This window comes from Mustelus asterias, chromosome 19, assembly GCF_964213995.1.
Source record: "Mustelus asterias chromosome 19, sMusAst1.hap1.1, whole genome shotgun sequence".
In the NCBI taxonomy this organism is placed as follows: Eukaryota; Metazoa; Chordata; class Chondrichthyes; order Carcharhiniformes; family Triakidae; genus Mustelus; species Mustelus asterias.
In genome coordinates this window covers 59,474,779-59,497,252 of record NC_135819.1, presented here as the reverse complement: position 1 = coordinate 59,497,252, position 22,474 = coordinate 59,474,779, and the positions used below count along the sequence as shown (strand labels likewise).

The 22,474-nt window shown below is 41.1% G+C and overlaps 2 protein-coding genes across 4 annotated transcripts in view; one reads left to right on the top strand and one right to left on the bottom strand.

Moving 5' to 3' along the window:
* Positions 1 to 291, top strand: part of dnajc2 (DnaJ (Hsp40) homolog, subfamily C, member 2) — a 46,583-nt gene extending 46,292 nt beyond the window's left edge. For both annotated transcript variants that reach the window (XM_078235633.1, XM_078235632.1), the window contains one exon: positions 155 to 291. In XM_078235633.1, coding sequence (XP_078091759.1) covers positions 155 to 226 — 72 coding nt within the window. In that variant the 3' untranslated portion in view covers positions 227 to 291. The remainder of the gene's footprint in view (positions 1 to 154) is intronic.
* Positions 286 to 22,449, bottom strand: pmpcb (peptidase, mitochondrial processing subunit beta). 2 transcript variants are annotated; one of them, XM_078235634.1, is made up of 13 exons: positions 22,306 to 22,449; positions 15,286 to 15,426; positions 8,092 to 8,178; positions 6,900 to 7,029; positions 6,360 to 6,558; positions 6,201 to 6,280; positions 4,584 to 4,699; positions 3,653 to 3,796; positions 2,898 to 3,058; positions 862 to 947; positions 689 to 777; positions 496 to 571; positions 286 to 416 (listed from the first exon to the last, which is right to left on the bottom strand). In XM_078235634.1, exons 1-13 carry the CDS (start codon positions 22,405 to 22,407, stop codon positions 352 to 354), a joined length of 1,476 nt encoding a protein of 491 aa, XP_078091760.1. In that variant the 5' UTR covers positions 22,408 to 22,449; the 3' UTR covers positions 286 to 351. The 2 variants fall into 2 exon arrangements, with proteins under 2 accessions (XP_078091760.1, XP_078091761.1); XM_078235635.1 differs by lacking the exons at positions 15,286 to 15,426; positions 22,306 to 22,449 and adding an exon at positions 11,579 to 11,746.
* Positions 22,450 to 22,474: the final 25 nt, after the last annotated feature.

Here is a 22,474-nt window from a genome sequence, read left to right as displayed (position 1 = left end):
ATTAGGGCAATAAATGCTGGCCCAGCCAGCAACACCCCCATCTATTGAATTTTAATAAAATTTAGACTTGCAAGGTCCTTTCAGCTGTTTTAAATTGTGTATATGTCTGACCATTTGCTGTCTCTGATTTCAAACTTCTGCTCCTACTTAACAGGAACTTGTTGAAATGGTCAAAGCAAAGAAAGCCGCACAAGACCAAGTTAATACTGTTAGATCGAAGAAATAAGATGTTGCCACTCCCTTTTATCATTGTGCATGTGATTATTTGATAATAAAACAACAAAACCAAGTATAAATGTCTCTCTTTATTATTCATAGAATAGAAATGTACACATTTATAACTGCTGCTATTTACACACTCAACCAGTACATTGCACTGCATATTGTGTTATAATCTGGGAGCTGTTCAATAGGACCTGGAATAAAAAATAAACAGCATTACAAAACATTGAAACCATCTGCAGGAAAATTACATTGGTTATGATGTCCACTTACCAACAGCAGCAATTGCAGGGCACTTGTTGTAGATATACTTGGTGCATACATCCCTTACTGTATTGGCATCAACAGCCTAGTTCAAAAATGCAAAACACTATTTAGTTTACACAAAGTATAGTTGCGTTAAACTTAAAACACCAATGCCTGCATACTAAGAGGGGGGGATGGACAGAGAAATATGTTCACTTACCTCAATCCTCGCTTCAAGCTCTGGGATTGGAATTCTTCTATTGTAACACAACATTTGTCTTCCAATATCTTCACAAATTGGTGTTGATCCTGCAAATGTTGAAATTCCAAATGAATATTTTAAACAAACATGGATATTAAATTCTACAAATAGATAAACAACCTTGTTTTTACCATCAAGCTGCAGCAACATGTTTGTTTTTAAGAGGTTTTTGGCTCTAGCAACTTCACCGTCAGTAACACTGGTACACAATCTCATCCTGAAATAGAAAAACTTAATTAGTGGCATATAAAGTCTCTGTCACTCCATTGACTCGCATTATTGGTTTCAACATGTGAAAAATATCCTGTGGCAATATGAGGTGTGATTAAAGGGTTTTTGGAATGTTGTTCCCAGTTAACTTGTACCTACCATTTTTAGCATGTGAATGTCTGATTGTTACACAAGGATTATAAAAGGTGGTTTGAGATTGAATAGTGCAGCAGCACTATCTCCACTAGCACTTCTGTAATGATGACAAAGCCTCAGTACAGTTGCAGCACTAATGTTAACTGATTCTTCACTTGAAGAATTTAGAATGAATACACTTGATAGAATGCCTGCCGTTTAACAAACTTTATTGATCACCATTCTGTGCATTGCAGGGATATTTGTTTAAAGAAATGATACAAAAGAAAGCCATTTGGCCTTTCAAATCTGTATTTCTGAATAGTAATCTAATTAGTCTCACTCCTCTGCTCTTTCCCTACATTCCTGCGATTGTTTCTCCAAGAATTTATCCTATTACTAAACTGTTTTCTCCAGCCTTTCAGGTGGTGCATTCCAAATCCTAACCACCTACTTAGGCAGCCCCTTAGAGTCAAGGGTGACTTGTTTCCACACAGAGTTCCCAGGTGCCTGATGAGTCTGTCACAGGTAGGGGGTTGGAGGAGCGGGTGGGTGGGGTGCCCGAGTCGCCACATGGCTCCAACTTGCTCTAGGTGCGACACGTGTTCAGCTCCTTCCCAGTGCTTGCTGAGGCTGAGATGAAGCATCACAGCAAGGAAGATTGAGAAGAGTGTCAGTGCAACAAGACTTGCTTGATCCCAATTTGAAAGTGAATTGGGTCTATGGTGGATCTATTGGTCAGGACCATGGCTTCCATGTCATTGTGGAGCAGGTGGAGGATTGTGATAAACTTTTGGGGGACTGCCGAAACAGAGGATGTTGTATAATTCCTTGCAATTGACAGTGTTGAAAGCCTTTGGGTCAAAGGAGGGCTGATCCTGTTCCGTGTATTTCTCTTGTAGTTGTTCCATGGTGAAGATTTTGTTTGTTGTGCCCCTAAGGGATATGGCCGAAATGCAGGCAATTGGGATTAGCTTAAGGGTTTTGAAAAAGAAAGGGCGGCATGGACAAGTTGGGCCGAAGGGCCTGTTTCCATGCTGTAAACCTCTGACTCTAAGTGGGTGAAATCCTCATTAGGACACTAGGAGCAGCTAGTCAGCCACGGGGAGGTGATCAAGGAGGACTCTTGCAATGATCTTCATCGTGGTTGATGGCAGGGAATTTCCTTTGTAGTCAGACCTGTCGACTTTCTTGAAGGTGGTCACAATTGCGCCATCAGATCTCCTGGCATGTTCTCCTCCTGAATAAATGAGGTCTTGTATTCGTGCCAATAATGCTTCAGCTGAGCTAAAGAACAAGTCATCAGGCACAAATGGAATCCCTGCTGAAGCATTAAAACAAGAAAGAAAAGCACTACTAGCATGAATACAAATCCTAACCACTCTTTGGGCAAAAGGTTTTTTTTTAAAAAAGAGTTTCCAATGTCTGCAGTGTCTCTAATCTGGAGGTTCATTTTTTAAAAACAGCTATCAAATGTCTTAACTTTCTCTATTCAAAATAGAATAATCTCCAGTCTTCCCACATAACTGTGTCCAGCTTCCATGTCTTCAAAGCCTTACTCTAGTAACTATTTGCTACAACTAAGTTTTGTATGAATGCTATGTGGAAGAATATCGAATTTTAAAGCACTGATGGTATATTGGACGATAGAAATGAGCACAATAGTCCCTGACCTTTAAAGTATTCTGTATTTAAGGCAGCTTTAGTTCCACAAAATAAACATACTGCAGTTTTCTGTGAAAAGAATAGCTAGATAGAGATTACATGAAGATAGTCATGACAATTAGCAAAGACTTGTGATGCACTATAGACACTCACTTACCACTCTCTCTGAACAAAATGCAGCATGCTGTCAATGGTGTTAGACTCACAGACCATATAAAGCCCCCAAAGACCAGTATCTGTATAGCAGGTGTTGAATGATTGGAAACTATGGCAGAGGTTACCCTGGCAAGCGATTTGTGCCATCTGACTGGACAGGTTCTGTTTTTTTTAAAAAGGAGAGTAAATTGTTTATTCAGAAAGCCAACATAATTATAAAGCAATTTTTAAAAATTGAACAGCGGCTATAAGAGTAGAACAGTTTCACAAGGTGTTCAAAACTACTTAAATACTAGATGTATGGTCCATGGTGGTGTGATCTAATGCTGAGGATCTTGGGTTGCCTAAACCCATGCAACAGCCCATGCGTGATAAACAACTGTGAAATAGATAGAGAAAAAAAAACAGCAAACAGGTTTGCAAACTGGCTGTGTAGCAGAAATCAGAAAATTACACTCAAAAAATATTGTTTTATTTAGCCAGTGATTGGTAAGATTCTACCAGAGTCTATTTGGTGCTCCCTGTGTAGTTAACACTTTCAGGAAGGGAGCTAAGTAAATTAGAGAGAGAAGTCTTTAATGTGGCCTGGCAAAGTAATCAGAGGTTTATTTTTAGGCGCTGTTGGAATTTGTCACTGTAGAATTCTCAGTTTAGCTTTATCATCACCAAAGGTACTGTTCACAAGTATAGAATGGTGGTATAAATTATTAAAAGCTATATATTAAAAAAAACTGTTAGGATTTTTCCGATACTTACTGCACCACCACCAAAAGAACGGTCCCAGTTACCAATCAGGGTGTTTGCCACCATCAAAGGAATGGTGTCTGCATGTGACCAGCCAACAGCTTCAACAGCAATTGCAATATGAGCCAATGGCATCTTATCATCTCTTACACGAATCTGTTACAAACAAAATCATTAACACTTCGATACAAGTCTGCTGCAATTATTAAAATGTCAAGAGGAAACATGTCAAGAAAATTTGAAGAAGCCCAAAAATACAATATCTGTACCAAGTCTAAGTGTGTTGGAGTTGTGCATTTTAACACTCTACAATCTTAGACATGACTATGTACATTGAAATTCACAACTTTCATCAAAGAATAAGGAGTTCCTGGAGTCAATCACTCAATTCAATTGAATTGGAAGATTTACTTCTTCCCTACTGAAATTCTTAACGTAATGAGATTCATATAATACAATAAATTTAATACATCAAAATAGTTACCAATAATTGTTACACAATTAGAGGTTGCCTTCCTACTAGCTGACATTGAGCATACAAGCTAACAAAGTTGTACAATAAAGTAAAACTTTGTCCTTTGATTGATTAAGGAACTAATTCAGTTCTTTGCTTTCCTAATTTGATCTCAAAAATGAATACATTTGTTTTGCTGCACGGGATGAAGGAGTGACAAATAACAATTGGAAAGATGAAAAGACCTGTTGACAAAGGCTGGCACTCCATGTTGCATCACGCTCTCAATCCTACAAGGACACTGCAGATCTCTGCAAACTCACAAGGAATTGTGCAAAGTCACACACAAAGAGAAGGAACAAAGTCCAATTTTGTAGCAACCACTTGTGACCAAACTGTACACAGGGAATTCGAACCAAATCACCTGCCCATATTCTCAGTCTTGCAACAGAATGCAAAGTTTGAAGTATTATGTCTTTGTTCACATACCTCGCTTCCTGTGAATTTACAGGGAGGCAGGTGTGGTGTGGTATTACCGTCATAGGTCGTTAATAGATTACCAAAATGATGTTTTGCCAAGTCAACCAATTCTTCATGGCCCACTCCTGCAAGGAGGAATTCAAACTTTAAAGAATTGAAAAAAAAATGTCCTGGCAGACATACAGTAAAATATTCAATTTTTCCAGACATACAGTACTTGCAATGTAAAGCTGATCACCAGGCCAGAAGCAATTTAAACAAAACATATACAACTTAAATACCTGTTCGTCAAGACATTTATTTCTTCCCTTCCTTTTGAAGGTATTGATTCCTTGTTTGGCTGGGTTTGTGTGTACTGATCACCTTTCAGTACTTTTGCCCAACTGGTCATTACTCATGTGTCTGCTGTGACAGTGTCACAGGCTAATGAACTGCAGGGAGCAGTACAGTAAAACCCAATCCTATCCTCAACTGATATTCACATATGTGCATTTCTAGCAGGGAACAGATAATGTTTGGAGCGGGAACAAAGGCTGACGTTTCCTCTCAAACCTGCAACATTAACTGCCCTACAGAGCACAAACCAAGGATTGAATCTGGGATCATCTTCATCTGAGAGACAGATTTACACACACAATAAACTCAGCTACTTGGGGTACACAACTGGAGTTAAGTATAAAAAGAAAGCAGTTACACAGTACATTATATACTTGAATGGAATTTTGAGTGTACAGATCAATCACAAGCAACAAAGGAAAATGCAAACAGAGTTAGACTTAGTTAAATCTTAAAGGTAAATCAAACAACAATCCCTTTAAAATCAAACCATTTTCTACAAATATTAATCAAAAATGTAAATGGCATATTAAGCTTCATATTAATCTCCTTAGCTGATGCTCAAGAATAGCATTTCCCAATAAACTTTTCTTTACATTCAATAGCACACCCTCCCTTAATAAATGTTCATAACAATAACAAAGGAAATTAAATCGACCAACTACACCAAAACTGTATTCTTTGTTGCCTGACAGCACTGTGATGCAGCGACACAGTGGCACAGTGGTTAGCACCATTGCCTCAGCACCAGGGATCTGGGTTCGATTCCCAGCTTGGGTGACTGTGTGGAATTTGCACCTTCTCCCTGTTGTGGGTTTCCTCCCAGAGTCCAAAGATGTGCAGGTTAGGTTGACTGGCCATGATAAATTGACCCTAATGTCAGAGGGATTAGCAGGGTAAATGAGGGTTATGGAAATAGGGCCTGGGTGGGATTGTGGTCGGTACAGACTCAATGGGCCGAATGGCCTCCTTCTGTACTGTAGGGATTCTATGAGCCGGGTTCGATTCCTGGCTTGGGTCACTATCTGTGTTGAGTCTGCATGTTCTCCGTGTGTCTGCGTGGGTTTCCTCCCCCAGTCCAAAAGATGCTGGTTAGGTGCATTGGCCATGCTAAATTCTCCCTTAGTGTGTACCCGAACAGGCTCCGGAGTGTAGTGACTGAGGGATTTTCACAGCAACTTCATTGCACTGTTAATGTAAACCTACTTGTAACATTAATAAATAAACTTTAAAACTTTAAACAATAGAAGATCATTGCTTATTAGAAGAGAAGACTGAAAATGCTCTAACCTCCGGCAGCAGCCAATACCATCCTTGGTCCTTTGTAGTGCGTTGTGATATACTCCACTAAGTCACTCCGAGTTATAGATCTGTTACAACAATTATTCTAGTGAGTTTTATTAGGAAGAAGGTTTCAAGATGACTATTAAAAAGGACACAAGTACATACTTAATGTTTTCCGTAGGGCCCAAAATGGTACGCCCTAAAGCTGTAGCCTGATAGGCTGTTGCATGCAGATAGTCAAATACTACTTCCTGAAGATTGGTTTCAACCTCTTGCATTTCCCTTAGAATAACTCCTCGCTCACGTTCAATCTCAGCTGCTCCCAAGGTGCTGTTCTGGATAATATCTGCGAGGATTTCTACAGCTAAGTGCAAAGCATCAAAAACATACTTATTTTTAAAATCTGATTTTTTTATGACCAAGTTCTTGTCATTGAATCCTGTAACATTATTATGCAGCACACTGTGTTCTAACAGCAGATAAATTATTATCGTTTCAGGAAAATATAATGCAATAGTCACAATGAATTCAGATTAAAGAGCACATTATTCTGTGTGTGTGGGATGCAGGTGGATGCATCTCTTCCAGTTTACAGGCCACAAAAGAAATTTAATTTACTGAACTATGGCTCTCTTTAAAGTAAGAGAACGTTATGTTCTATATAGCATTCAGGTTCAAAAGCTAATTAGACATTAATTGAATCACCTCTGGGCAGGTCTTTAGAAAATGCTTTAGCATAATACACCGTTTGTTCTCTTGATGTGTATGCATTTAAATGGGCTCCCATGTTCTCAATTTCAAGTTCCAAGTCTAGCTGAGAGCGTTTCTTTGTGCCCTGTGGGGGGAGGAGGAAGATTAGGTTTACTGGCAATGTATTGAATTGCGAAGAAAGAACAGCCATTATACTAGGTCCGACCCTAAACTGAGCTTCAAACTCAACAGCTAGTCCACCCCCCAAAGCTGACAATCCAATTGCCCTTCTCTACAACCTGTCTCTGCTGAAAACTACAAACATCTCTTATCATTTATAAGCTCAACTTCTCCAATGCTCTCCCCATCAATCTCCCATGTTCCACTCCACAAAAACTCCAACTATCCCATGCGAAGTCTCACCACCCATTACCCCAGAGCTATCTGAATTACCAAGGGACAACAGCAGAGGCACTATGGCAGTAAGAATGGAACCAATACACCATCATTAAAGACTACGTCCTCATCACAGATCCCACAGCCCGCCCACCCGGCTTCAACCTGCCACACCAACATTGGGCGTTCCTTAACTGTTTTTTCACTGGCCAAGGCCTTTACGCAGCAAATTGGCACAAGTAGGGCCTTGCAAGGAACCCAGACTGCAGTTGCTCTGCACCCTAATCAATGACTCACATCACTGAGGACTGCCGTCTGACAGTATTCAGCAGAGGGCTCAGAGAGCTCCATAGCGGAAGCTATTGTTTGGCTTGGTGATTATTGCACACACTAGCAAACCCTGAACCTGGTGAATACTATTGCCCCCGCCTCCCTGAACACAAATGTTTACACACTCTCACTCCACTCTCCCTCTGCAACCCTATTGAGTCCCAAATTCCTGCTTGCAATCTCAGTTCTTCCAATTCTAGTTGTTTATGTCCCTTCTCCCTGTCCCCTCCCATTGTCACTCATGAAAATATTGATGTCTTATTCCCATTGCTTTAATTCCCAAATCACTCCAGTTTGCTTCAACATCAAAAAGCTCCTCAAAGCCCACCCTTTCCCCAACTCCAGCTCAGGTCTGATTGTCACTTAATAAAGCTTCACTGACATCTTACTACATGAAAAAGTACTATATAAATGAAAGTTGCTACTTTTAAAAAACTTTATGAATACAGGCTGAAAACCCTAATGGCAGGTGTTGCCTTACTTTGAAAGCCATGTGCTCCAAGAAATGAGCGGTTCCATTGTTCTTCTCGTTCTCATAGCGGCTCCCTGCATCAATCCACAGGCCAACCTACAGAAAGCAACAAACACTACTCAGGACGAAGCATACATCCTTTAATGAAAACCAAATAATACCCTCACAAGAATACCTACGGGTAATCTAGGCTCCCCTAACCGGTCATTACATAGTCTGCGTCTGTATTCTAGTTACAGACACAGTTGAGCTGTAGGGTTGGTGCGTGGATCAGTTGGTCAGACATGCAGTGGCATATTTGAGAATTGCTGCCTCAACACAAAAAACTCTATGAAATAAGAAAATTATACAAGAGCACAGACATTTAAAAGGCAGACTATAGATGGTAAAAGCCATAAACGACAAATGGGACTCTGCTGCACCATAGACTTATTGGAAGGCTGCCAGCTATGAGATAATTTAGGCAAGAGACTTTTCAAAAAAAAAAGCATGGGGCTCAATTCACTAAAGCAGAATAAGTTGTGGAGAGATGCGGTAGAAGTGTTTAAAATTATGAATGAGAGTAAAATATTTCCACTGGCATTAAAATCATAATCAGTATTTAAAACATTAAATACTGGCAAGATCATTTTTTCATACAGATTTATTAATGAATACTTTAATGTCTGTTGAAGCTGTCAGTCATGATATCCAAGAGAGAATTCTGTAACTATTGAACGATGCAGGGAAAAGGAACTAGTGCAGATAACTTCAATAGGAAAACTGTCTCCTATGTGACTGAATAGATTTTTGGCGAAGAGAATTAAGAGATATAGTTTTAGTACAGAGAGGAGTTGAGGTAAATCCTCCATGATCTTGTTGGCTGGCGAAGTAGACCTGTAGAGGCAAATGGCTTATTCCTGCCCCTATTTTGTGTTCTCGATCTGTCTATAGCTTTGGCACAGTTGACCAAACCATCCTCATTGTTTGCCTTTCCTCTGTCGTCTAACTGGGTGTGACTGCATTCGCCTGGTTATATTCTCATCTACCTAGTCATACTCAGAAACTTACTTGCAATGGTTTTGCCTTCTGCTTCCACACAATCGCCTCTGGGGCCCCTAAGGTTTGATCCATGGCCCTCTCCTATTTTACGTCTACATGCTGTCTCCTTTGTGACATAATCTGGAAAATCGGCATTAGTTTTCACAGGCATGCTGATGACACCCAGCTCTACTACCTCATAACCTCTCTTGACCTCTCCCCTGTCTGTACTTTGTCACACTGCTCGTCTGACATCCAATACTGGATGAATAGCCATTTCCTCCAATTAAATATTGAGAAAAGTTGTCTTCAGTTTCCTAACCACTGACTCCATCCCTCTGTCTGGCAACCAACCATAGGCTGGACCAGACTGTGTGCAACCTTGGTCACATCTAACTCCAGCTGAGCTTCTGACCAACTAACCACACCATCATCAAGACTATCTATTTCCGCCTCCCTAACACTGCCCAATTTCACACACTGCTTCAGCTCGTCTGCTGCTGAAATCCTCATCCATGCATTTGTTACCTCGAGACTGCACTATTCCAGTGCACTCATGGCTAGTCTCCCATTTTCCACCTTACATAATCTCATTTCATCCCAAATTTAGCTAGCTCTCTATATCCTAACTGCAACAAGCCCAGTTCACCCATCACCTCTGTGTTTGCAGCCACGCACCGGCTCTCAGCTAAGCAATGCCTCAATTTTAAAATGCTGATCCTTGTTTTTAAATCCCTCCATGGTTCACCCCTTGCCATTTCTATAAATTTGCCCAGTCCTATAAGCTTCCATAGCTGCGCTCATCCAGTTACAGAATCATAGAATCACTACAATGCAGGAGGCCATTCAGCCCATCGAGCCTGCACCGACAACAATCCCACCCAGACTCTATCCCTGTAACCCCACATATTTACCCTGCTAGACCCCCTGACACTAAGGGGCAATTTATCATAGCCAATCAACCTAACCCGCACATCTTTGGACTGTGGGAGAAAACCGGAGCACCCGGAGGAAACACACGCAGACATGGGGAGAATGTGCAAACTCCACACAGTCGCCCGAGGCAAGAATTGAACCCCGTTCCAGGGTGCTGAGAGGCAGCAGTGCTAACCACTGTGTCACCCACTCTGGTCAGGGGCACAAAAGCATCACAGTTCTAGCCTTTTGTGCATCCTTGATTTTAATTGCTTCATGATCGGCAGCCATACCTTCAGCTACAGAGGCCGTAAGCTTTGGATTCCCTCATTAAACCCCTCCACCCACCTTTAGAACACGTCTTAAAACCTACCTCTTTGATCAAACTTTTGGTAATCTGCCCTATTATCCAAAGAAAACTGTACATATCCAAGGATTGAGTTACATCCAGGAGCGTGGGAACAAGTAAATTGTGGCTATTTTTTCAAAAGAAAAGGAAACCGAAGATGAAGCACTTAAATTATAGTTCTGTAAATCTTACCTTGAATATAGAGAATTTACTTGAAACAATGAAGTTTAAGGGATTATACTGAAGGATAGAAGTTAATTAGAAATAGCAAGTGTAGTTTTGAGAACAGACAGTGGTGCTTAATGTGTTTAGTCAACATATTTGAAGAGATTAAATATCTATTAGATTGATTGAGGTAGTGAAATAAGAATGCTTGGAATTAAAACCAGTATATTGGGCTGGATAGGTATTTGATTAGGAGATAAAGTAGCAATAATGGGGATGTTCTTAGATTGGCAGGATGCGACCAGCGATGTTCCCCAAGGATCAATACTGGGGTCTCAACTTTTCATGATATTCATAAACGACTTGGACGAAGGAACAGTGAGCTGTATATCTAAATCAAAAGCAAAATACTGCAGAAGTTGGAGATCAGAAATAAAACAGAAAGTGTTGGAAAAACTCAGCAGCATCTGTGGAAAGAGAAACAGAGTTAACATTTTGAGTTCAAGATGACTCTTTTGAAACTGATGCTCAGTTTGGGTTCCGCCTGGGCCACCTGGCATCAGACACGGATAAAACAACTAAATTCCAGAGGTGAAGTGAGAGTGACTAATTTTGTCAAAATGTGGCATTAAGGAGCCTTTGCAAAATTGAAGTCAATGGAAACAAGGGGAAGATTTTCCACTGGTTGAAGTCATACCCAGTACAAAGAAAGATGAGTGTGATTACTGGATGCACACAATACTGTACTTCAGAAGTGATCTTACCAAGGCCGGATATAATCTTAAAATGATATTTCTTATTTACAAAAGGACTCCCTAGCTTTACAACATTAAGATTGATCAAGTAGTTTATTTCTCCCTTCTTTATCATCAGCTGCTCTCCAAAGAAACTCCAACATGGTGGGGTGCCATCATCAACTTCAGAATTGATGGCAGTCAGGAACAGTTGTAGGGCAGCGTGGTGGCACAGTGCCTCACAGCGCCAGGGACCCAGGTTTGATTCTCAGCTTGGGTCACTGTCTGTGCAGAGCCTGCATGTTCTACCTACGTCTGCATGGGTTTCCTCCGGGTGCTCCAGTTTCCTCCCACAGTCCGAAAGACGCGTTGGTTAGGTGCGTAGGCCATGCTAAATTCTCCCTCAGTGTACCCAAACAGGTGCCGGAGTGTGGCGACCAGGGGATTTTCACAGTAACTTCATGGCAGTGTTAATGCAAGCCTATTTGTGACATAAATAAATAAATACTGTCAATCTGAAATTTTCTTTCACAAACCTTTCCTTGGAGACAGGAAAGAAAAGCAACATCCCAAAGACAAAACACAACTCATAGAGCATGCAGGCTCAATTATAAAGCAACCCTAATGAACCCATATCAGTTCCAACATACAGCAACCCAGCAACAGCAAAGTTATTTGCTTGGTTGGTGAATCATATCCTTTAGGGCGCAGCAATGCCAATTAATAGTTCACTTAAGCGTGTGAGCCACATCACAGGAAATGAAGTAATATATCATTATTACATTAGCTAATGTAGAGGAGGAATGAACACCCAGGAAAATAAACCAAAGGCAGGATGCAAGTTTCACCAGGAGAGAGACTCAAGGAGATATATACAGCTTTAAAGACAAAGTTAAAGAGTAAAAGCAAGTAGAGTCAAAATGGCAGCGCTCATCATAGGTAAAACAGGGCTATAGTGACCCCAAACCTGAAATATCAGGTTCAACACATAATGACTGAACAATTTCAAAACTGTTGCTGCGGATGTTTGCAGAATTCTGGAGACCGCAAGGAGCTGACAAAGGAAGATGCAATCTATAAGAATTTGGAAGCTCGGTTAGATCTAGAATATCTTGAGGAGGGCAGCGCACCTTTTTCTCCCCTGGTGGGCCCTTTGAATCTCAACCACAGGATAGGGAGTAGTCAGCATGAGCCAGGACAAAGGTCTCCAAGCAACCAGAAGTTGAGGCAACACAACACACAAACAGAAAAGCAAGTAAAAATGGCAATTTTCTTGTATTTCCTTTCCCTCAACATTTTTATAAATATTTCACTTATTGTGTTGATTATTTTAGCTATCCAAAGAAACTCCCTGCTGACAGTGATATGCTCACAATGAAATTTATTTTTGATCATAGTGATGATGATGGTTTGTCCATTGTTGTCGATGGTGACAGCCTTATGATTTACTTCTATTTGATACAGCTTGTCGATTTTTATATGATTAGAAAGTCTGATTTTTGTGAGGAATCTTTTCCCATACACAGAATATTAGATGTTAGATTGGGACTGATCTCTATTGATATCTTTTGGGGCTCTCATCTCTTTGAGCTGGATCTGATTTGCTTCCAGCTTTGCCCTGCCATCATGATTTTTTTTGTGCCAATTTCCATGTCATAAGCATTTTGTATCAGGTATCAGTTAGTATGCCAGGGGTGCAGCCTGGATTGTTAAGGGAGGAGGAGGAAGGAACCTACCCTTGGTATCAATCTGATTGGAGATTTGCACTGCTATGGTTGGCAAGTGCAGCAAGGTTTCAGGAGGAGAAAGATAAAGAGTTTGGACGAACATAACAAACATTTACACACTGCCTTCAAGGCAAGGAATGGCCAAGAAGCTTCACAAACAGATGCGAGTGAGACAGATGCCAGTCGGGAAGGAAAGGATTAGAACAAGTGACAAAATAGGTTTCTAAAAGTAGTAAAGGTAGCATGCTTGAGGAGGGAGTTCCAAAGCAGCAAACCAGGTGGGCAAATGTTTTGCCCCTAGTGGTGGGATGAAAACTAGAGACAAAGGAGCAGAGCACTCAGGATAGGACACAGAACCAAAGGAGATTGCAGAGAAGGAAGGAGCAAGGACATGGAAGCATTTACAGACAAGAACAGAATTTTAAACCTAATACCTTGGGATTCTTGGGACATAGGAAAAGGATAGTCCATTTAGCCCCTTGGCCTTGTTCTCTGCCAATCAATGAAATCACAGTTGATCTGCAATCTAACTTCTTATATATGTCCTTGCCTCATATCCCATAACACCTTTGGTTAACAAAAATCTATCTCAATTTTAAAATTAACATATGACCTAACATCAATTGCAGTTGAGTTGAAGAGTTCCAAACTTATCACCTTTAATTGAAGCAACATTTCCTCTGGCTCTAATTTTTTTAAAAAACTATGCCCACTTGATTTTTCAACTAACAGGTAGGTTTATCTCTACCTACCCTGTCTGTATCTCTTAATATCTTGAAAGCTTTGATCAATCATCCTTTAAGCTTCTAATTTTCAGGGAATACAATTCTAATGTGTTTAATCTCTCCTGTAGCTTACCATTGGAGTCAAGGTAACATTCTAGTAAATTTACGCAGCACTCCCTCCAAAGGGGTGCTGTGTAGATTTACCAGAATATTACCATGCTAAGGTGTGACACCCAGAGCTGCTCAAATAACTCCAGGTCTGGTCTAACTAGAGCTTTATACAGCTGAAGCATGACTTCCACTTTGTTGTATTTAGTTCTCTAAACATAAAGGCAAGGATTTGATTAGCTTTTTTGATTTTCTGTACCTGTTCATGACATTTTAATGATCTATGTTCCTGGACACCCAAGTCTCTGTCCACCTTCAGACTTTTCACTATTTAGAAAGTACCCCGTTCTATCCTTTTAGGTCCAACACATTTGGCTCCACTGAAATCCATTTACCACAGTTTTGCCCATTCACTGAATTTTCCAATATTTTTGAAATGTGCTTCTTTTTATCCTGCTTACAATATTGCCTGTCATCAGAACATTTGGATATCATATTCTGTCCCATCATTTAAGTTAACAAATAGTGAATAACTGAAGCCTCAACACATCCCCTTGTGGAACACCGCTAATAACATTCTGCCAATTAGAGTACTTACTCATTGACCTAATCTGTCTCCTTCTACACAGCCATATTCCTAACCAGGGCAATAATTTGCATTCAAATTCACAAGCTTCAGCTTTAGCTAACAAGCTCTTATGAAAAACAACATCAAATGCCTTCTGACGGTCATATAGGTATCATCCAAAGGCATTTCCCATCCAATACGTTTGCAACGACAGCCCGATGGCCACCGGGTTTGCAGGTGATACAGGAATGAAGAAGTGCAAAGGATTAGAGTTGAAGTTATACAGTGCACCAATCGGAGGAGACCACTTGGCCCATCAAGTCCATACCGACCCCCTTTGACAGAGCATCAGACTCAAGTCCAGCACCGCCCCAGCTCAACAGACACACCCTGTCAATCTCCTAACCATCCTGGGACATGGCCAATCCACCTAACCTGATCATCTTTGGACTGTGGGAGGAAACTGGAGCACCCGGAGGAAACCCACACAGACATGGGGAGAATGTGCAAACTCCACAGTCACCCAAGGGTGGAATAAAATTTGGATCCCTGGCGCTGTGAGGCAGCAGTGCTGATCACTGTGCCACCGTGTCGCTCAAACAGAGAACAGAGGTGTAGGTCAGTTGATGGTAGTCTATAAACTGAAACCTTTGAATGTAAATATTTTATATTTACTAAACATGCTTAATGTTGTGTGCTTATAGCAAAATTATAGGTGGTCCATAGGTTCCAAGGTACACCAATCAAATGGTCATTGGGAAAAAGCTCAGACATCCTGAATATAAATAATTCAATAAAGTACCAACAGGTATACACAACTTGGCAATTCAATCCCTGGTTTCTAAAAAGCAAGTGACTAATACAAAATGCTTCAATTTAGCTCAGTACTCACTGTACATGTTGGAAGACTGGAGTCTTCAGACGTCACTCGTAGTCCATTTTCCAGAACAGTGACTTCTGTTTCTGGAATATTCAGAATGTGTGTAACTGCTGCTCGAGTTGCCTGGAATCGCTTCCAGTTGTGTAGGATGGGCTAAAATAATAAGGCAAAAACATCTTTTAATAAAAGGGCAAAATCGTTGCAGAAAAATAGTTACAAAAAAGATTTGTAATTGACAGTGTTCCTAATGACTAATTACAAAACTAAATTTCCACACAGCATCATTCATAAACAGCAATGAATTAAACAATTAGACAATTAGTCAGGATACTGGAAAAACGCCACCATTCATCTTCATGAAGTGCCACTGGATATTTTACATTCATCCGAGGAAGACGGTAAACATTTCATCCAAAAAAACACAACAGTGCTCCCTCACTACATACAACTCTGGTGTGTCAGCCTAGATTTTGTACTTTAATTATCCAAATGTAGACTGGAACAGTGGCAGTGAAAGGGGGCAAAAGTTCTGAGATAGTGTTCAGGAAATGTTTCTACAGCAGTACGTGTCCAAACAAGAAAGGATGCACTGTTGGACCTGGCTCTTGGAAATGAGGTGGGCCAAGTAGATCATGCATTGGTGGAGAAAAATTTCAGAGACAATGATCATTGTATCCCAAACGTTTCGGATGATAGAAAAGAATAATAGGCAACACAGAGTAAAAATAATTAACTCAAGAGGAGCCGATGCCAAGGGGACAAAAATGGAGCTGGATTAGGTAGATTGGAATGAAAGGCTAGTGGGAAAAACTGCAGCTGAACAATGGGCTGTCTTCAAAACAAACATGCTCCTGACACAGTCGAGGTATATTCCCTAGAGAGGGAAAGGTAGGGTAAACAAATCCTGAGCCCCCTGGAAGAAAATGACAGCTTATGATAGGTGTCTAGAAAATACAATTGAGAATCAACAGGAATACAGAAGATTCACAGGGGAGATGAAAAAGCACATTAGAGAAGCAAAGAGGGACTATGAGAAAAGACTGGCAACCAACATTAAAGGGAATTCCAAAGTTTTCTAAAAGAGTGGGAAAAGGAGGCATAGGGCCGATTAAGGACCTAAAAGGGAATTTACACAGAGGCTGGGGGCATAGACAAAATATTAAATGAATACTTTGCATCCGTCTTTATCAAAGAAGTAGATGCTACCCAGGACATGATGACAGACAAGGAAACTGTAGTCCTAGAAGGGTTCAAAATTGATAAGGAGGAAGTGTCGGTATTTAAATTTGACAAGGCAACGGGACCGGATGAGATGCATCCAAGGATTTTGAAGGAAGTGAAATTGAAAAAAGCAGGGGTGCTGGCCATAATCTTCCAGTCTTCTCAAGATTCAGGGAAGATGCCAGAGGAATGGGGAATTGTTCAAAAAAGGATTGTAAGGATAGCCCCAGCAATTACAGGCCAGTCAGTTTAGCATCAGAGCTGGGCAAGCTTCAAAAAATAATTATTTGGGATAGAATTAGTAATCACATGGAAAAACGTGGGTTGATTAGGAACAGCCAGCATAGAAATCGTGTTGAGTTAACTTGCTGGAATTTTTGAAGAGATAACAGAAAAATTTGATGAGGGTAATGCAGTTGATGTGGTGTACATGGACTCCCAGAAGGCGTTTGATACAATGCAACATAACAGACTTGTGAGAAAAGTTATACCCTCGTGGAATAAATGAGACAGTAGTAACATGGATACAAAAGTGGCCAAATAATAGGAAGATTTGAAGATTTTTAGGTTATAGTACCCAGAGTGCGACAGGAATGAACAGAGGGCAGGATTTTATGGCCTCGCTTGTCCCGAAACCGTAAAATCCCACCAAGGTCAATGGACCTTCCCATGCTCCACCCCTCGCCCCCTCTGATTCCTGTGGTGGGCGGGCTGGTAAAATTCTGGCCAGAATGTACAAACATAAAAACAGCAGCAAATACAGTCAAAAGAGGAAATGATGGTAAAAAGGCAAAATTAATGGCTCTTTACTTAAATGTCAGATCTGGCACAAAATAAGTAAGTTAGCAGCACAAATCTATGTTAATGGGTATGATCTTATAGCCATTACAGAGATGTGGTTACAAGGAGATTTAAGCTGGGAACTAAATATTCAGTGGTACGTGACTTTTCGTAAGAACAAGCAGGAAGGAAAAGGTGGTGGGGTAGCTTTGTTGGTACAAAATGGAATAAGTATGCTCACAAGAAATGATCTTGGATCAGAAGATGGAGAATCCATATGGGTGGAGGTAAGAAATAACAAGGGAAACACAGGCTCCTTAGAGAATGAAACTGGGGAAGTAATAATGCAGAACCAGGAAACGGCAGCGGAGTTAAATAAATATTTTACTTCAGTCTTCTTATCGGAAGGCACTAATAACACTCCAAAAAATACTAAAAATAATCAAGGGGGGGGGGGTGGAAAGAGAACTATCACTAGAGAATTGAGGCTAATGGTCAGTAAGTCTTCTGGGCCTGATGGGTTCCATCCTAGGATATTAACAGAGGTAGCTACAAAGATAATGGTAGCAATCTTCCCAGAATCAATAAATTCTGGAAAGGTCCCAGCAGACTGGAAAACTGCAATGTAACACCCTTATTCAAAAATGAAGGGAGACAAAAAACAGGTAACCATAGGCCAGTTACCTTAACACTTGCTCTGGGAAAATATTATAGAATCCATTATAAAGGATGTAACAGCAGAACATTTAGAAATATGTAATATAATCAAACAGAGTCAGCATGGCTTCATGAAGGGGAAATCATGCCTGACAAATTTATTAGAATTCTTTGGGGTCGTACTGAGCAGGATAGATAAAGGGGAACCAAAAAGTGTTCGATAAGGTAACGTACAAAAGGCTACTAAATAAAATAAGAGCCCATGATGTCAGGGTAATATATTAGCATTGGTAAAGGATTGGCTAACTACTAGAAAACAAGAGAGTTGGGATAAGAAGGGCATTTTCAGGATGGCAACCTGTAACTGGTGGAGTGCCACAGGGATCAGTGCTGGGGCCACAATTATTTACAATATATATTAATGACTTAAATGAGGAAAGTGAATGTACTATTGTCAAGTTTGCGGATGACACAAAAATAGGTGGGAAGGCAAGTCTCGTCATCCTCCAGTCTACAGAAAGATATAGGCAAATTATGTGAGTGGGCAAGAACTTGGCAGATGGAATATAATGTAGGAAAATGTGAATTTATGCACTTTGGTAGGGAGAATAAAGGAGCTGAATGTTATTTAAATGGAGAAAGACTGCAGAAAGCTGTAACACAGGAATTTGGAGGGTCCTTGAGCATTAATCACAAAAAGCTAGCATGCAAGTTCAGCAGGCTAAAGGGAAGGCAAATGGAATGTTGGCCTTTATTTCAAAGGGAATGCAGTATAAAAATAGGGAAGTCTTGCTAAAACTATACAAGCCACTTGAGTGTTGTTGGAACTGCAATCATCAAGGCAAGTGGAGAATATTCCATTACACTCCTAAATTGTGCCTTTTAGATGGTGGGCAGGGTTTGCGGAGTCAAGAGGTGAGTTACTAGCCACTGGATTCCTAGTCACTGACCTGCTCTGGTAACCACAGTATTTATATGGCTAGTTCAGTTCAGTGTTTGGTCAATGGTAACCCTCAGGATGTTGATGAACTAGATTCAGGGAGGATGTTTTCCCTGGTTGGGAAATTTAGAACCAGGGTGACACAATCTCCGGATACAGGATGGACCATTTAGGACCAAGATGAGGAAATATTTTTCACTCAAAAGGGTAGTGAACTTGTGGAATCTGCTACCACAGAAGACAGTGGAGACAACACACAATGTATTAAAAAAGTGATAAATAATTTTTAGATTTTAATGGCATCATTGAGATAGAGGAGCAGCGGTGCTCGCATTGAATGGCAGAGCAGGCTCAAAGGGAATGGCCTACTCAGGCTCCTTCCTATATTTCTATGGAAAATATACTGGAATTGGAGGCAGTCCAGAGAAGGTTCACTAAGTTGATCCCAGGTATGGAGGGATTTTCTTATGAGAGGTTAAGTAGGTTGGGCTTGTACTCATTGACGTTTAGAAGAACGTGAGCCAGCCTTATTGCAACACACAGGATTCTCAGGGGGCTTTGACAGGGTAGATGCTGAGAGGTTATTTCCACTTGTGGGAGAGTCTAAGACCAGAGGGCATAATCTTAGAGTAAGGGGTCACCCATTTAAGACAGATAAAGAAGAATTTCTTCTGTCAGAGGGTAACAAATTTGTGGAATTATTTACAGCAGATGCCTGTGAAGGCTGGGTCGTTGAGTAAGTTCATGGATAAGATAGATAGATTTTTAATCAGTAAGGGGATTTGAGGATTGTCAGATCAGTCGTGGTCTCATGGAATGGTGGCGCAGACTCGATGGGCCAAACGGCCTACTTCTTATTGTAAGAATCTATGGATGCAATGGTTTGGAAAAGCTATCCCATTGTTATTTGATATGTGATGAGTTTAATTTATTACTAGGTGGTTATCAGGATGGATTCCTTGATTCCCTTACTGATTAACAATCTATCTATCTCATCCTTGAACATATTCAACGGGTCAGGACTACGCAGCTAGTGATGCTTCATTAAAATGTGCTTTTGTTTTGGAAACTGTGCATATACTCACAGCTTATAAACAAAAATGTACTGGATGCTTCACGATATGGCAGGAAACAGGAGTTGAGGATTATCATATCAGATCAGTCCTGATCTCACTGAATGGCAGAACAGACTTGATGAGCTGAATGGCATACTTCTGCTCCTACGTCTTGGGGTCTTAGTGATGTTCCCCAGGAATCGGTATTGGGACCCCTGCTTTTCCTGAGATACATTAATGATCTAGATCTTGGTATGCAGGGGACAATTTCAAAGTTTGCGATGACACAGATCTTGAAAGTACTGTAAATTGTGAAGAGGACAGTGTAAAACTCCAGAAGGATATAGACATGTTGATGGAGTGGGCAAATAGATGGCAGATGAAGTTCAATGCAGAGAAGGTGATGCATTTTGGTAGAAGGAACATAGAGAGACAATGTAAAATAAGGGGGGAAATTCTTAAGAGGGTGCAGGAGCAGAGTACCTGAATGTATATGTGCATAGATCATTGAAGGTGGCAGGACAGGTGACGACAGCAGTTAAAGCATACTGTACTCTGGGCTTTATTAATAGGGTCATGGAGTACAAAAGCAAGGAGGTTATGCTGAACTTATACAAGACACTAGTTAGACCTCACCTTGAATATATTGTATAGTTCTGGGCGTCACATTATAGGAAGGATGTGAACACATTGTAGAGAGTGCAGAAGAGATTTACAAGAACAGTTCGAGTGATGAGAAACTTCAGTTATGAGGATAGATTGGAGAGGTTGGGACTATTCTCCTTGGAGAGAAGACTAAGAGGAGAATTGATAGATATGTTCAAAATCCTGAGGTGACTGTATAGAGTAGGTAGGGAGAAACTGTTCCTGCTCATAAAAGGATCAAGAATGAGAGGGCATAGATTTAAAGTGATTTGCAAAAGGCGTGATGTGAGAAAATACTTTTTCATGCAGTGAATTGTTCAGATCTGGAATACACTGCCTGGAAGTGTGGTAGAGGCAGGTTCAAACAAGGCAATTCGAGAGTGTATTAGATTAGAATCTTGAATAGAAACCACGTGCAGGGGTATAGGGAAAAGGCATGGCCAAATGGTTATTAGCATTGCTGCCTCACATTACCAGAGGCCTGTTTTTAAGTGTCCAGATCACCAACAACCTGTCCTGGTCCCCCCATGCCGACACTATAGTTAGGAAAGCCCACTAACGCCTCTATTTTCTCAGAAAACTAAGGAAATTTGGCATGTCAGTTACGACCCTCACCAACCTTTACAGATGCACCATAGAAAGCATTCTTTGTGGTTGTATCACAGCTTGGTATGACTCCTGCTCTGCCCAAGACCGCAAGGAACAACAAAAGGTTGTGAACATAGCCCAATCCATCACGCAAAAGTCTGAGATCACGTACCAACTGACTCAAGAACAGCTTCTTCCCTACTGCTGTCAGACTTTTGAATAGACTTGCCTTGCATTAAGTTGATCTTTCTCCACCCTCGCTATGACTGTAACACTACATTCTGCATTCTCTCGTTTCCTTCTCTATGAACAGTATGCTTTGTCTGTATAGCACGCATGAAACAATACTTTTCATTGCATGTTAATACATGTGACCATATTAAATCAAATCAATTCCAGCCTTGGGTGACTGCCTGAGTTTGTACATTCTCCCCATGTCTGCATGGGTTTCCTCTGGATGCTCAGATTTCCTCATAGAGTCCAAATGTGTAGGTTAGGTGGATTGGTCGTGCCCCTTGGTGTCCGTGATGCGTAGGCTGGGGTAATGGTGGGTGAATATGTGGGATTACAGGGATAGGGCCTGGTAGGATGCTTTGTCAGAGGGTGGGTGCGGACATGATGGGCCGAGTGGCCTCCTGCACTGTAGGGATTCCATAAATTGCACTAAGTCAGGATGCTTGTTTGGAGAGTTGATGATGTTGCAATGGGCCAAACGGTCTCCTTTTACATTGTAGGAATTCTGTCAGTGGAGTCAATGAGATGGAGCTTGAAGGCATAATCGCATGACTATGGCTGTCTCACCCCTACACCTCAATGCCATTTATAACTGAGACATAAAATAACATATTCAAAACAAAACTGGCGTTAATCTGTCACCATTCAGGAGTGGAACTTCAATTTGGTTTCCATTCAGTAATTATTACTTCGCCATGAAGCCCATAACAAGATCGTTTACAACAACCAAACATTCCCATTCCCTTCTTTAAAACTATCACTAAACCACAGCCTGGCCTGGCCTGAGTCACATTTAACCGCGCTCATTCCCCAGCCCCAAATCGCCAGTTCAAAAGAAAAGTTTCCCCATTTTCAACAACTGGGTCGGCCGGTCTTGATCCTCGAGTTGTGCCGCTTGATCCCCGAGCTTACCTGCCGCTCGCCACCGGCCCAAACCCTCCCGAGGAACCTCTGTCCGGCGACGCAGCTAAGCCGCTGCAACAAGGCCGCCATCTTTCCGCCGCCACCGAGCATGCGCACGCCCTGGTCTTACGTCACCAGCAGGCGGCCACGCACAGGACGTTCCAATCGAGCCACGGGA

What these genes read in the sequence shown, in the direction of transcription:
- pmpcb (XM_078235634.1), bottom strand. Translation starts at nt 22,407, where the DNA reads ATGCTCGGTGGCGGCGGAAAGATGGCGGCCTTGTTGCAGCGGCTTAGC. An exon ending in GGTATTGGCTGCTGCCGGAG is followed by an intron (nt 4,700 to 6,200) that starts GTTAGAGCATTT and finishes TCCTCCTTGCAG; the next exon opens with GAGTGGGCCATGAAGAATTG. An exon ending in GTTCTTTTGGTGGTGGTGCA is followed by an intron (nt 3,059 to 3,652) that starts GTAAGTATCGGA and finishes TAAAAAAAACAG; the next exon opens with AACCTGTCCAGTCAGATGGC.